This window comes from Numenius arquata, chromosome 3 (genome assembly GCF_964106895.1).
Source record: "Numenius arquata chromosome 3, bNumArq3.hap1.1, whole genome shotgun sequence".
NCBI classification, from domain to species: Eukaryota; Metazoa; Chordata; class Aves; order Charadriiformes; family Scolopacidae; genus Numenius; species Numenius arquata.
The window spans coordinates 17,932,116-17,945,790 of NC_133578.1; the positions used below are offsets into that span (position 1 = coordinate 17,932,116).

The window sequence follows — 13,675 nt, forward strand, 5'->3', positions numbered from 1 at the left end:
TCCCTGAGCCCAACAGCCAGAGCTTACCCCCCGGGCCCAAGTGGTCCCAGACCCGGGCCTAGCCCCCCCAAGACCCGGGCCCAAATGGGCCCCAGCCCAAGCCCAAGCCCAAGCCCAAGCCCAACCCCCAGACTCGGGCCCAGCCTCCAACGAGGAGGTGCCCACCGCGAGTCCCCGCACGGCCGGGGCCAGCCCAGCCCCCTCGCCCCGCAGCCCCGGCCTGTCCCCGTCACCCCAGGCCGGGGACTCAAGCCGGGTCACGGTGCCTCCAGCCCTGACACATCTCGATGGTGCGCGCCGGGCGGGAGGGAGCGCCGCCCTTTGTGCGGCTGGCTCGGCCGCTCTGCTCTGTCCCGGCGCCCGGCCCGGCCCCGCTCTATGGTGCCAGCCGGCGGCCGGCCGGAAGCGGCGCCGGGCGGAAGTGAGGGTCGGGGCCATAGAGAGCGGCGCGGGGCGGGCCAGAGCGGCGCTGTGCGGAGGTGAGCTGCAGCGGGGCCGGGGCCGGGGCCGGGGCCGGGGCCCGGGCCCTACCATGGAGGTGAGGTGAGGGGAGCGGACGGGGCCTGGGCCCCTGCTGTGGGGCAGGCCGGTGTGGGGCCGAGTCTCCTGTAGGGGAGGGTGGTCTCCTGCTGCGGCTGCGAGACTGAGGGGCGGCGGCGGCGGGGGGGAAAGGCCCCACTGCGGGACAGGGACCGTGGGGCAGGGGACTCCCTGCGGGGTCAGGCCCTGTTCTGGGGGAGGCGGGATCCTGCGTGAGGGAAGCGTGTCTGTCTGTCGGGAGAGGCACCCCCTCATCCCCTATATCTGACAGACCCCTGCTGAGGGAGCTGGAGAAATTTCAAGCCCCCTAAGCGTGCGGCTGGTGCACTTTATTCAGACGCGGAGATGCTGCTCCCACGAGTCAAGCGCCCACTGCCAGCAGCAAAGGACTGGATCTTGGCTCCGCCTGGGGACATGCTTCAGCTTTTTCAAACAATAAACCGTAAATAATTGTAGTGCTCATGATTTCTAGTGGTTTAAAGAATAAAACCATGTAGAACTCCGGGCTTGTCATGGCTGAAGAAGCAACAGATGGTCCTGTGCTTCCTTGAGAGCCTCCAGCTCCTGGCCCCCTCGTGCCTGTCTCACCCAGAGACTGCAGAGAGAGAGAGGAGGCTCCTGCAGCCAGCAGCTGTCTGAACCCCCAGTAATAAGATAAGCACGGATGGAGGAGATCCAAATGTGCCAGGCAGCCTTTCACCTTAAGAACTGGCCTTGATAAAGGCCAGGGAACTGCGGGTGATACTGCTGCCATTCAGTCCTTCTCTTTTCACGCAGGTTTGTTTCTGGAGTGATGCTGTGGAAAGGACCCACTTAAGCTCCCACAATGCCCTTTTCTGACTTTGTCTTAGCACTGAAGGACAACCCGTACTTTGGGGCTGGATTTGGCCTTGTCGGGGTGGGCACAGCCCTGGCGTTAGCCAGGAAAGGGGCCCAGTTTGGGCTGGTGGCTTTCAGACGCCATTATATGATCACCTTGGAAGTGCCCAGCAAGGATAAGAGCTACCACTGGCTGCTGAACTGGATCTCCCACCACGCCAAGCACACACAGCACCTCAGTGTCGAGACATCGTACCTGCAGCATGAAAGCGGGCGTGTCAGCACCAAGTTCGACTTTGTCCCCAGCCCTGGGAACCATTTTATCTGGTAAGGGAGGGCAGGGGAAGGCAGTCTGGGGTCTGACCCTTGTTTTGGCAAGGAAACTCCAACCTGGGGGGCCCGCTGAGGCAGCAGAGAGGATCCTGACTCTTCCTTGGGTCTGGATAAGGGCAGGAGATTGAAAGTAGTGACGTGAAGTGATTTCTTTACCCAAGATGAGTGTTCTCCTTAATGCACAACCTGGGCTGAGCTGGGCTCAGCTGAGTGATGCTGGACCACCATCCGCCAATCCCGTCTTCCCGCCCCAGGTATCGCAGGAAGTGGATTCGCATTGAGCGCAACCGGGAGAAGCAGATGATCGACCTGCACACAGGGACCCCCTGGGAGTCCGTCACCTTCACTGCACTGGGCACCAACCGGGAGATCTTCTTCAATATCCTCCAGGAAGGTCTGTACTGGAGCTGCATGGGGCCCTGCTGGGAAACAGCGTGCTCCCTGGAGATGCCCAGGGCTTCACAGGAGATCCTTTTCCCTGCCAGCTGTCCCCTCTGCCTCTTTCTGCAGCCCGGGAGCTGGCACTGCAGCAGCAGGAGGGGAGGACGATCATGTACACGGCCATGGGAGCAGAGTGGCGGCAGTTTGGCTTCCCCCGCCGTCGCCGACCTCTCAGCTCCGTGGTGCTGGAGGAAGGTGTGTCAGAGAGGCTGGTCCAGGACGTGAAGGAGTTCATCGACAACCCCAAGTGGTACAGTGAGAGAGGCAAGGCTCTGGCATGCTGTCCTCTGTATTGTGCTGCTCTTTCCGCCCCCTGCAGCCACTGCTGTAGAGCACTGCCTCAGGCACATCCCCCAGGTCTTGAGGTCAGGCCTGGGTCTGCAAAGGGTCAAATTCCCCTTGGTTCAGTCCAATCCTGGAAACCATCATAAGCCACAGAGTTCATTGCTCCTGCGATGCTGCTGTGGGGTGGGACAGGCTGCCTGTGGTCCTCTCTGGAGATGGCTGCAGGGAGATTCTGTCCTGCTACTTGCCTTTCCTGGTGCATTCTCTGTGCATGCTCAGTGCAGCCCCACGGCTCTTGGGGAGAGAGCTCAGAGCAACCCAGCTGGTTCCTAAAAGGACACTGTCTTTCTAGGGATCCCCTACCGAAGAGGTTACCTGCTGTATGGTCCACCCGGCTGTGGGAAAAGCAGCTTCATGTGAGTATTGCCAGCTGGCTAACAGCAGTTTTCCTGCCAGCTGCCTGTTCTGGGGCACAGCCGTCTGGTGAGAGGATGGGGATGAGTTTGGGTTTGAAATGCAGGAGTGGGCTGCATGCCTCCTGCCTGCACGGTGCCTGGTGTAAGCGTTTGTGTTGCTGGCACCGTGTGACAGGTCAGGGTGATGAGCCCTTCGTGCCCTTGCTTTGCACAGCGCTGCATGGCACCAGGGGGCTGCGCAGGGGCTCCCACTTGCCCCCCATATCTGATCCCTGCTGGGGGAGGATGCCTCTGCCCTCTCCCCTGCTGCTGGGCAGGCAGATGTGGTTCTTCCTCTGCTCCAGGGTTTCTCACTGTGATTTATTCCGTGGTTTGCGTCCTTCCCAGCACAGCCCTGGCCGGGGAGCTGCAGTACAGTATCTGCCTGCTGAGCCTCAGTGACCACAGCCTCTCCGATGACCGGCTCAATCACCTCCTGAGCGTGGCACCGCAGCAGAGCATCATCCTGCTGGAGGACGTGGATGCTGCCTTCGTCAGTCGGGACCTCGCCGCTGAGAGTGAGTGGTGGCCCCATTCTTGGGTCAGCAGCAGGAGGGAGGTTTGCCAGCTGTGCTGAGGAGAGGTTTGTGCTTCGGGCTGCTCTGCTGCACCAGCAGAGACCAGGAGTGGGCAGCTCTCTGGGGCCTCAGGGCCCAAGCTGGACCTCGCCCAGTTTTGGCTAGGAAATAAAAGGAAATTTGGGTTCTTTATCCTCAGGTAAAGACACTTCTCCTGCCCAGCTGTTTTCAGTGTGAGGGAGGGGGTGGCTTTCCCCCTCATTCTCTTTTTGGGTTCCCAGGGGTGCGGGTGGGCAGGAGAGGCGAATGTGCTGCCGGCCAGGGACAGGCAGAGGGTCAGCCTCAGGGGAAGGAGAGAGCAGGGACCTTGGCTTAAGCCTCAGGTGACAGGGAGGTGACCTGCAAGACTGCGTGGGGTTAGTGGCCAATGGATGTGATCTCAGACACCTCTATCCCCAGACCCGGCTGTGTACCAAGGCATGGGGCGCCTCACCTTCAGCGGCCTCCTCAATGCGCTGGATGGTGTGGCCTCCACGGAGGCCAGGATTGTCTTCATGACCACCAACTACGTGGACAGGTGAGAGCAGCCTCTGGGAGGGAACAAGGGAGGGTAGCATGGGAGAACCTTGCTCCCTTTTGATGACCTATACGGATGGCTATTTGCATCCTCCAGTGTGAGGACTCAGGGGGTTTCAGGTTTCCCAAATCCTCCCTCGCGATGCAAATCCCTTGATCTCTAATCGGGATCCCCTTCTATCACCCGATGACCCCTCCCCACCCGGGATGGGAAATGGGGGAAAAAATAAGGAAACCCAAGGGTTGAAATATAAACAGATTTAATAGAATAAGACTAGATAATTGACGTTAATAACACTAAAGAACCAATATTGATTCCAATACCAATATAAGGTATTTATAAGGATTATACTCAGTCAATTCTATCAGCAGGGAGCTGTGCACTCTCAGCAGTGGACAGCAAATGCTGGACAATGTGAGCTCTATGGCTTTGGGAGGAAGGGAGGGGCTCAGAGGTCTGGCACCAGGGCAAGCAGCTCTCTGGATTGCAGCCATTAAGGGAGAGAGAGAACTTCTCAGCAAACTTGCTAATTTTTATTGAATGTGATATTGATGGTATGAAATAATCCTGTCGGCCAGCCTGGGTCAAGTGCCTGGGTCTCGCTTCTCCTCATCCCTGCACCTGGCTAAGCTTGAAAACACTGAGACCTTGAAACCCACATACCATAGCTGGCTATAAAGTAATTCTTTTCACAAATTCAGACACCAGAGTCTTCTAAAAGTGCAGTTTCCCCAAGCATTAGAAGAGAAATTAGTCCTGTGTCGCTCAAACCAGGACACTGTGCTAGCGTGGAGGGTGGCTTCCCGCAGGAGCCACCACTTTGACCAAGTTTTCAAGGCACCCCCGTGTCTCTCGACAGGCTGGACCCAGCGCTGGTGCGGCCCGGCCGCGTGGATCTCAAGCAGTACGTGGGCCATTGCTCCCGCTGGCAGCTCGCCTGCATGTTCCAGCGTTTCTACCCTGAGCAGCCCCCGGCTGCAGCTGAGCAGTTTGCGCAGCAGGCGCTGGCCGTCTCCAAGCAGATCAGCGCTGCCCAGGTGCAGGGCCACTTCATGCTCTACAAGATGGACCCTGAAGGAGCTATTTCAAACGTAGGCTCCATCCTGCTGTGACCAGGAGCTGGCTTTCCCCTGCCATGCTGCAAGGACTGGGACAAGGACCATCCTGGGGATGCTGTAGAGATGCCCAGCCACGCAGGCCGGGTCTCTGTTTACCTCTCCTCACCAAGGTCTTGGCTTTTTATTAAAACATATGGAGACCCAGAGCTGCCAGCCCTGCAGCAGGAAGAGAGGATTGGCTCTTGCTGCTCCTAGGCCTGGGTGCTACTGCAGTGGCCCTGCTCACCAGCGTGTGCCTCCTGCTGGGATCGCCATTAAGCTGCCAAGGCTCCTGGATGTGAATCCCCTTCCTTGTGGGGCAGTCTGGGGATGCCCCAGACAGGCATTTCCCTGGGGCAGGACACTGGGGTGCTGCAGTGCTAAAGAGATGCTGGTCTTTGAAGGGAGAATGGTCTCCACTGGTGTTTGAATATCCTCTGTGAAGTGCACAACATGGCTCTTGGCTCTCCAGTCCCTTCATGTGTTAGTTGCCCCGCTATCCTGCTGCTGGTCCAGAGCCCTCCTGACCAGGGCCTGGCACAGCCAGTACTGCAAAACCAGAGAGTTTCAGAAAAAAACAGCTCCCAAGAGTCAGCTTCTTGTCCCTCGGTCTGCAGGCTGGTGCCATAGCTCCTGCCCTGCTGGGCTGTGATGCCAAATCGCAGATCTGCTTGGATATCGTCCCTGGGTGGGCATGGTTGTCCTTCCTGCCAGAGGAGATGTCGGGCCCTGGAGCTACTGCGGGCCTGTGTGTAGGGGACCATGAGAGGCTCTTGCTGGTTACAGAGTATCTTCCCAAGAGCTTGATGTTAGCCCCAATGTGAATTTCTGCAGCCAAGCCAGCCCAGTGTGAGCTGCAGAAGTCCCTGTTGGAGGTGACTACTCTCCTTCCAGCAGCGGGTGAGGCCCTGCGTGACCGAAGGAGGGATTTGGCCTGCTGGTGGCAGTCTTGCAGCCTTTTCTCTGTTGCCAGGCGTCCTTCCTGCCAGGAACAAAAGTCCTGGATGGGCTGGTAGAGCCACAGGTGCCTGAAATGCAATCGAGAAGGGGGAAGGTTCTGTACCTCCAGTACTGCACCTCTCCAGTGCCACAGAGCCAGGGATCAGGGTGTCTGCACTGACCCACAGAACAAGCCAGCCGGAGCCTCTCCTCTCCCCAGTCCCTGTTTCAGTCCCAAAATCAGTTTCCCCAGAGCCAGGCCCGTGTTCATATCCTTGCTTTGGGCACTGTGTCATCTTAGCAGGGCTGGGGGAGCTGGTTCCAGGCCAAACCCAAACCGTTAGGTCGCTGCTCAGTCCTCACCTTGGCTCTGCCCCGTGGGGCCAAGGGCAAAGCTAAGAGCACACAGGGATAGGAAGGAGCCCAGCTGATGGCACCTGGCTGAATTTCAGCACAAACAGGGGCTGCTTTGATGCAACCCTGGACTTGCTGGGGGTCAACACTGGCCCATGAGCGACTGGCAAAGGCCTTGCAGCAGTTTGGGACGATGGGGAAGTGGTGAGGGAGAACCAGAGGGGACATGGACCCCTACCCCAGTGCCACCACACAAGACCACAGGCAACATCTGTCACTGATGCTTTTAATAGTGTTAATGCTACAGGTGCTGCTGGTGCCCTTCTGTGCCCAGCCCACGCGCTTTTGCCAGTTAAACCTCACAACAGCCCTGTGAGGTAGGTGGGTGACACAGGCAGACACCAAACAAGGAGCCCCAGGGCAGGGTGCAGGGTCCATTCCTCCCCTCTGACAGGGAGGTTTATTTTGTTTAGCCCAAATTAATTTCCACGTGCTGCTGCAAAATGTCCTCTGCTCCAGGGTGACAGCAGTGAGTCAGAAAGGTGAGGTCTCTTCCTAGATCACTACTCCCAGGAAAAAACCTTCCCCTCTAACAGGTCTGGCGTTTGATTGAAGTTACCCAAGTCCGCGCTCACATAGATTTCCATGGCTGAATTCCCATGCCCCGAACACCGGGAACAGCAGTTTTTCTGCTGAGAGTAAACCTGGCTCACTGGAGGAAGCCAAGGAGCTGAGGCTTCAGTGAGGGGCAAAGATCTTTGCGTTTCTTTCAGGATGTGATCAAACGCCTTTCTTGGAGCACAGCAATTTCACAAGTGAAGGCAGGAGGCAGCAGAACAGGCACCAATGTCAGATAAAGTTTACACCTTTTCACCCAAGTGTGGACAGGCTGTTCACCCAGAAACCAGCTGGAAGGACAGAGTGAGCACTGAAGAAAAATTGGGGTTCTCTTAAGGGAACAAGTGCTCAGCCCTTGTCCCCAGCAGGGCACAATGTCTGGCCCTCAGATTCCCAAGGGACAGGTAGCATAGACTCAGACCATGGAGGGAAAAAAAAAAAAAAAAAAAGCTTTTAGAGCATTAGGGTTGGCAATAGGCCGGTGTTGGAAATTTAAGCGCAGAAGGCTCTTGGGCAGCAGGTTAAACCAACCCCTTCAGGACAAGGCCAGGCGTAGGGAAAGCAGGGCAGCAGTCAAGGAGGACCCATTCAAGAGACAGCTTTTGTGCACCCTTCATGTGCCAAAGGATCAGCCAGGCAGATGCAGCACAAACGCCCTCCCAGCTGGCACAAAGCCCTTGGATTTCCTAGGGATCTCACCCGAAGCTCTGGCAAGTCCATTGCAGCATGGCCATTTTTGCACTTAGCAGCAGGAGGAAGACAGTAACAACCCATGTGTAGTCAAAAGAGAGGTGGGGGCACAAGGCATGAACAAGTGTGAAGGAATCGGTACTGTCTGGGTGAGCAGATAGCTTACACTGAGCCAGGCAAAGCAGGGACTGGGGAGTGCTCCTGCCAGCCAGGAGTGCCAGGGGAAGGTCTCTGCCCCAGCCCTGGGCGCAGGGAATGGGGACAGGAGTGAGCAATACCAGGGATCATCACCTTCTCTCCAAACAACAAAGAACAGGAGTGAGAGGACAGAGAAAACAAAGGGAGCAGGCTCTGCAGACAAGACCAAATGAATTAATTTAATAATGGTGTCCCACTTCAGAGGCTTGGAATCGCCCATGATGGCTCTGGAGTGGGACAGAGTTTCAATCTGTGAAGCAGCAGCAGAAGAACTGGACCAAATTAGTTTAAAAAGCAAATCCTCATTTCCTTGAAGCAAGCTTGGAGATGAAAGGAGGGTAAGAGTATCCAAAGTATTGGGGCATGTCTTCACTCTGGGCTGTTGAGAGCTCCAAAAGACAGCCTGGCCTTAAAGGAGGATCCAGACAGATGCAGGTTGAAAAGCTGAGTGCTCTTCCCAGGTCTCCCCCATCAGCTTCTGCCTGCACAAAAGCAGCTGAAGGACAGGGCAGGAGCTCCAACTAAATTCAGGGTTCCTGAAAGCCTCAGCCACCAAACAGCCCTGACCTGCCAATGCATTGACTTAAGCTTCAGTTACCTCTCCTGACTTGACTGGGAAGTGTACATACAAAGGACCTTCCTGGCCAAGCCCATTAGCTGAACAGCAGTCAGGGCTGCAGGAGAAGTGATGTCTCCGAGGGACAGGGACAGCAGTTGAGAAGGTGCTCTGAGAAGCACAGAGGACACAGCAAGCTGAGCTCCAGGCTGCTATCCTGGCACAGCCTCATCACTTGGCACCACCACGGCTCCACTGGGAAGGTCCTGCCACAACTCTGGCTCTGCCGTGGCACCATGCTGGGCTCAGTCCGTTTGCTGTGTAGGCGTGCATGTTTCTTGGCAGCTCACATACAGGGATGATGGCTGCAGGTGCCCCATTCAAGGCTTCCTCTGCCCTCTAGGTGCTCCAAGACCAAGGCTGATGTGATCTGTCAGGAGTCAGCTTCTCCAATGCTGGTGACAGGCAGTCACTCACACGAGGATGCCTCACTCCGCAGGTACCCTGGAGACACTGCCTGACCCAAGCTATGCCACATGCCAGCTGCCTCCTCCCTCCCAAGTGTCTGCTTGCTACTGCTCCACCAGAGCCTTCACTGTTCTCCCCAGAAGCAGCCCTTCCTTCCCCCAGCCCAGCCCCTCACCACTTCTGCTAGGAGCCACTCTCCTTCTCAAGGAGATGGGCTTCTCGACGTCCACTAGGCCTGAACACCCCTCGCCCTCTTGGTGCTCTGGGGTAGGAACCACGCTCCTGGACCCTGGACCTCTCCCACCTTCCGCAATCCCAGGGCCTGTGGTGGCCCTGCCAGCTGGGAGCTGCTCTGTGGTCGCTGCGGTTGAAGGCCAGGTTCTCCTTCTCCCTGCCCCGTGCCTCAGCCCCCTCCTCTGGGGTCCATCTCTCCACATCACGGTGCTCCTCTTTCAAGTCCACTACCTCTGTTACTGGTGAGGGGTCTTCAGGGCACAACTCCTTTCTTTCTGCCAAGGCAGCAGCCTTGCTTCTGCTGTGAGGCTTTGGAAACTCCTGGCTGTGCCTCCCACCAGGTCTCCGCTCTGGTCTCCGGCTGAAGCCCCTGGGGCTCCTGGAGCCGTGGAGCAGATGACAGCCTTCCTCTGTCGGTTCCTGCAAGCTGCTGCACGACTGCCTGCCCTGGCCTCTGGGGCCGGGCCTCTCCCCTCTGTGCCTCTCCCTCTTGCTCTGTTGCTCCCTGGGCAGAGCTGGCCCCTCAGGCCACCCAGGTTCTGCCCTGGCCTCCGGCCCCTCAGCTGGCTCTGGAGCCGAGGCTTGGCTGGGCAGCTGGGGCGCATCCACAGGGCTTGCACTCACTGGTGGCTCAGAGGCAGCAGCTGCTTGGCTTGGATCGACAGCAGCTGGAGGCTGAAAGAAAGAAACCACTGGTTAAGAAAGGGACAGGGCAGCCCCGCAGCAGATGACAGCGCTTGGTCCTGCAGTCCGGGGCACCCACTCATTGGGTCTCTGCCACCAGTGCCATACCGCCTGGAGGCTGATGAAGTAACGGTTCCTCTCTGCTTCAGGGTCAATGATGCCCCCTTTCTCTTGCTGTCTCTTGAAAATTAAGCGCAGTTCTTCTTGGTGCTGCAGTGTCTTGGCATCTGGCCTGTACGGCTCCTGAGCAGCAGAAACCAAGGTGGGGTAAGGGCTCTCTCGACACCTAGCATGGGTGGGCAGCTGGCAGTGCCAAGAGCTACTCCCCAAACCCTCCTCTGATCACACAGGGAACAGGGGATACAGAGCTCATTTCATGGTCTAGGAAAGAAAACTCAGGGCTATACAACCAAACCTGCTCTTTGTAGACACATCAAACAATCTGGAGACACCCTCCTAGGTTTTATGAACTGCCCTTTGGATGGGCCATCTAGGAGGACCTGAGAGGGTGCAGCATGTGGTGAGCCCCCATCTCTTACCAGCGGGTGCTGCGGGGGTGGCGCTGCCTTCAGAGCACAGAGATCGTAGACCAGAGTCTCTCGGCAGACGGGGCACTGCACACCGATTTCCTGCAGGGAGGCGAGACATAATACCAAGCCCTGTCCATGACCCAGCTCATGCTGCTGGATAATCCCCAGCCTGGAAGTGGAACAGGGTGGCCGCCTTCACTCTTCGACCAGGGCAGGGAAGGCCAGGGGGTTTCCAGAAGCATGAAAGCAGCCTGGTGTCTCAACAACTTTTACAGAAGGTGTCTCCACCACAAGGCACACGGGGATTTGTGCTCCAGCGGCTGACCACTGTAGGAACCACCTGTCACCTGTCAGCACATATGGCTCCAGTTCTCCTTAGCTTAGGATCTATTTTTCCCCACTCCACAGTGGAGCGTGTCATCTAGGCTGTGCCTCTTTGAAAGGGTTCTGCAGGAAGGAGCCTTTTACTTGTTTCATGCTCAGCTGTGCTGTTTGCTCTCTGGCTGACAACTGTTCCAACAGTTGGAGATCACTTGGTCTAATCACCACTCTGATTCTCAGCACAGGCATGACACTGATCGTGCTTCCAGGTCAGGCTCTCCCCTTCCAGCCCTCCCCTTGTTCCATGTCCCAAAGGGGGTGACAGAAATGTCATGAGGGCCTGTGCAGGGGACTGGGGAGGAGCCCAGGGACCAGTACCTGTTTAGGGGATGGCACCAGGTGCTGCTCTCTCTCCTCCTGTTGCATGAGGATCTCCTCCTCCATGTGCTGGGCATAGCGGGCCAGGCAGTGGGAGTGGAAGTAGTGATAGCACTGGGTCTTTGTGAAGGCTTCTCTCTCCTGTAGAGGAGAAAGGGCAGCTTTAAAGGGTTTCTGAGCACAGGGTTGTGTAGCCTCCCCAGCTGAGGTGGGCTTTCACTACCATGTCAGCACTGGCAGTGGGGAACTAGCGCTATTGCTGGCAGAGACACATAACATCTTCTCCTGGGCTTCATTTCTAGCTCCTCAGCTCTTACTGGGATGCTGCTCCCCATTCCAAGAGTGAGAAATACTCCTAATGTCAAGCTGCAAAGTTTTTGTGACTGATTTATCTGCGTATGCTCCTGTGTTAGCAGCAATCTTCTCACCCGGTGTGTTCTTCCCAAGCAGGCATTGCCTCTCCTTGCAACCTCAACAAGGCAAGCTCCCCTGTCCTCACAGACCTCAGCACCTGCACAGATGTGTCCCGGTCTCTCCTGACCGCCTGTGTGCTGAACTCCAGGTGAGGTTTGACCAACACACGGAAGCTGAGATGCACCAGCAACTATCCCCAGACCTTACCCACTCCCTTGGAGACACTCCAGAGTCACTCACTGCCCCTGTGCCCAGTTTCTGCAGATGGGTATCTTCATGCTGACTGGGAGACTAGCATATACTGCCTTAGGAAGGTCCATACTGAGTAGGACTGCCTACAGACCAGGGGGGCAGGGTACTGCTGAGGCACACCCTGGTACCAGGCCGACATACCAAGCTTTGAGCCCCAGGTTCCCTGTTCTCTTGCCTCACTTCCCAGCCAGGTTGCAGGGCTGGGCGACATGCTCCTACCTGGAATCCATAAAGGCAGATCACGCACTGGCCATGAGGAATGTTGTTGTCAGTGAGAATCTCCTTCCCCTTCTGCGGAAGCATTAAAGCAAACATTTTACTCACTGGCCTGCCCATCGGCACAGAGGTATCCCACCCCTGGGGCAATCAGGAACCAGCATCTGTGGCTGGTCACCTCCAGCCACAGTTCTCACCTCAATTAGTTCGTAGAGCACCTCTGTGCCCAGCCTGGCTTCAGCAACACTTCTGAGGGTCTGAGAAATCCTACAGCAAAGCAGCAGCAGCAATACTTAACACAAGTTTAGCCACACCTTTTCACTCTCCCACATACCTGTCACCCCACCATGATGACAGGAGGAAGAAATAGAGCACTGGCCTTCTTCAGACTTTGCCTGCAGTGTGGGACAGGCACACGTGCACACACATATTCCCATGCACCCCAAAAACCAGTGCACAGGAAGCCTTTGTCCTCAGAGGACTGGCAAGAGCAGATTTGCTTAAGCTCACCCAGCACCTTTCAGTTTTAGTAAATCTCAGGCTTTGTTTATCTGATGGCAGCAGATCTGGTGGGAGCCACATTAATCCTTTGCTGCCAGCAGGTACCAGGGTCTCTCTGCACACACTCCGCTGCACCAAGGAAAGGAGCACAAAGGCAACAACAGGCTGCCAAAGGACTTGGTTCAGTCCCACCGCTGTCAAACCAGGAGCAACAGCTTCAAAGGCCCAGGGGATTTAGATTACAATTCAGGGGAAACACAGAACAACCGTAGGGTGGATCCCTCAGCGTCAAACTCTGCACCAATGACTCCCATGAGATTTAAGACAAGGTGATTTAGGGACCTGTGTCCATCTCGTAACTGGACACAGGGAGCCAGGTGAATTTGAGAGAAGGCTTTTCCACCAGTTCTGCCTCCCAGATCTCCAGAGAAAAGGATCATTCTCTCCCCTCCCGACACTCACTTTTGAATTTGCTCATCTGACAGCCCCCGCGGGTTCCTGATTGAGATTTCCGGAGCTTTGTTGGGATACTAGGAAAAAAAAACAAAACCAAACCAAACACCCAAAGCACAACAAGGAAGGCAGAGAGACCCGGGGCAGGGAGGAACGGGAGCACGGGGGGGCAGCAGCCTACCTGGGGTGGCACGGAGAGCAGCAGAGTGAAGCGGACATACTGTGAGTTCTGGTCCTGGGCTGTGGCGGGGTGCAGGGTAATGCTGATCTCCCAGGGCTCCCACCTGCGGGACAGGCCAAGGTGAGGAGGTGGCGCCGGGGCCGGGCCCGGAGGGTGTGTGAGGGGGGGATGTGGGCCGCGGTACCGACCTGCCGCGGCCCCGCACCACCCGCAGCTCCTCCAGGTAGATGGACTCCAGCACCTCCACCTCCGGCGGCAGCACCCTGCGGGAACCGGGCGGGGGTCAGGCCTGGGCTGGCCGTGAGAGACACCGGGACCAGGGGAAGAGGAGATGGTGTGTGGGGGAGGATATTACCAGTCCGTCGCATCCGCCTCCTCACCGGCCGCCGCCATCTTCCCGCGCGACCCGGAAGCGGAACCGCAGCGGGGGCGCACGCGCGCGGGGCGGGGGTTGTTGCTAGGCGACGCGGCGGCGGCGGGCCGGGGAGTGGCCGGGCCGTGGCAGGAGCGGAGCGGGGTGAGGTTAATTCCACCCGGGGCTTGGGTCTCGTTCTGTCGTGGGGGAGCGGAGGTAGAGCCGACGGGCAGGGACGGAGCCCGGCGGGAAGTGCCGGGTACGCCTG

The 13,675-nt window shown here is 57.4% G+C and overlaps 2 protein-coding genes across 3 annotated transcripts; one reads left to right on the plus strand and one right to left on the minus strand.

The window, feature by feature from the left end:
- Positions 1-436: 436 nt before the first annotated feature.
- BCS1L (BCS1 homolog, ubiquinol-cytochrome c reductase complex chaperone) lies at positions 437-5,636 on the plus strand. Of its 2 annotated transcripts, none has more exons than XM_074145115.1 (8): positions 437-479; positions 1,318-1,686; positions 1,947-2,086; positions 2,203-2,397; positions 2,771-2,834; positions 3,222-3,391; positions 3,851-3,968; positions 4,828-5,636. In XM_074145115.1, the coding sequence occupies exons 2-8, from the start codon at positions 1,367-1,369 to the stop codon at positions 5,078-5,080; spliced, it is 1,260 nt and encodes a 419-aa protein (XP_074001216.1). In that variant the 5' UTR covers positions 437-479; positions 1,318-1,366; the 3' UTR covers positions 5,081-5,636. The 2 variants fall into 2 exon arrangements, with proteins under 2 accessions (XP_074001216.1, XP_074001218.1); XM_074145117.1 differs by having other exon boundaries at positions 464-538.
- Positions 5,637-6,639: 1,003 nt separating this feature from the next.
- RNF25 (ring finger protein 25) lies at positions 6,640-13,449 on the minus strand. Its single transcript, XM_074145615.1, has 10 exons — positions 13,408-13,449; positions 13,241-13,315; positions 13,053-13,155; positions 12,881-12,948; positions 12,115-12,184; positions 11,921-11,992; positions 11,036-11,176; positions 10,346-10,435; positions 9,915-10,049; positions 6,640-9,797 (listed from the first exon to the last, which is right to left on the minus strand). Exons 1-10 carry the CDS (start codon positions 13,443-13,445, stop codon positions 9,072-9,074), a joined length of 1,518 nt encoding a protein of 505 aa, XP_074001716.1. The 5' UTR covers positions 13,446-13,449; the 3' UTR covers positions 6,640-9,071.
- Positions 13,450-13,675: the final 226 nt, after the last annotated feature.

What these genes read in the sequence shown, in the direction of transcription:
- RNF25 (XM_074145615.1), bottom strand. Translation starts at nt 13,445, where the DNA reads ATGGCGGCGGCCGGTGAGGAGGCGGATGCGACGGACTG. An exon ending in GAGGCGGATGCGACGGACTG is followed by an intron (nt 13,316 to 13,407) that starts GTAATATCCTCC and finishes CGGTTCCCGCAG; the next exon opens with GGTGCTGCCGCCGGAGGTGG. An exon ending in TCTGCCTTTATGGATTCCAG is followed by an intron (nt 11,177 to 11,920) that starts GTAGGAGCATGT and finishes TCTCCTCTACAG; the next exon opens with GAGAGAGAAGCCTTCACAAA.
- BCS1L (XM_074145115.1), top strand. Translation starts at nt 1,367, where the DNA reads ATGCCCTTTTCTGACTTTGTCTTAGCACTGAAGGACAACCCGTACTTT. An exon ending in CCTGGGAACCATTTTATCTG is followed by an intron (nt 1,687 to 1,946) that starts GTAAGGGAGGGC and finishes TTCCCGCCCCAG; the next exon opens with GTATCGCAGGAAGTGGATTC. An exon ending in CTTCAATATCCTCCAGGAAG is followed by an intron (nt 2,087 to 2,202) that starts GTCTGTACTGGA and finishes CTCTTTCTGCAG; the next exon opens with CCCGGGAGCTGGCACTGCAG.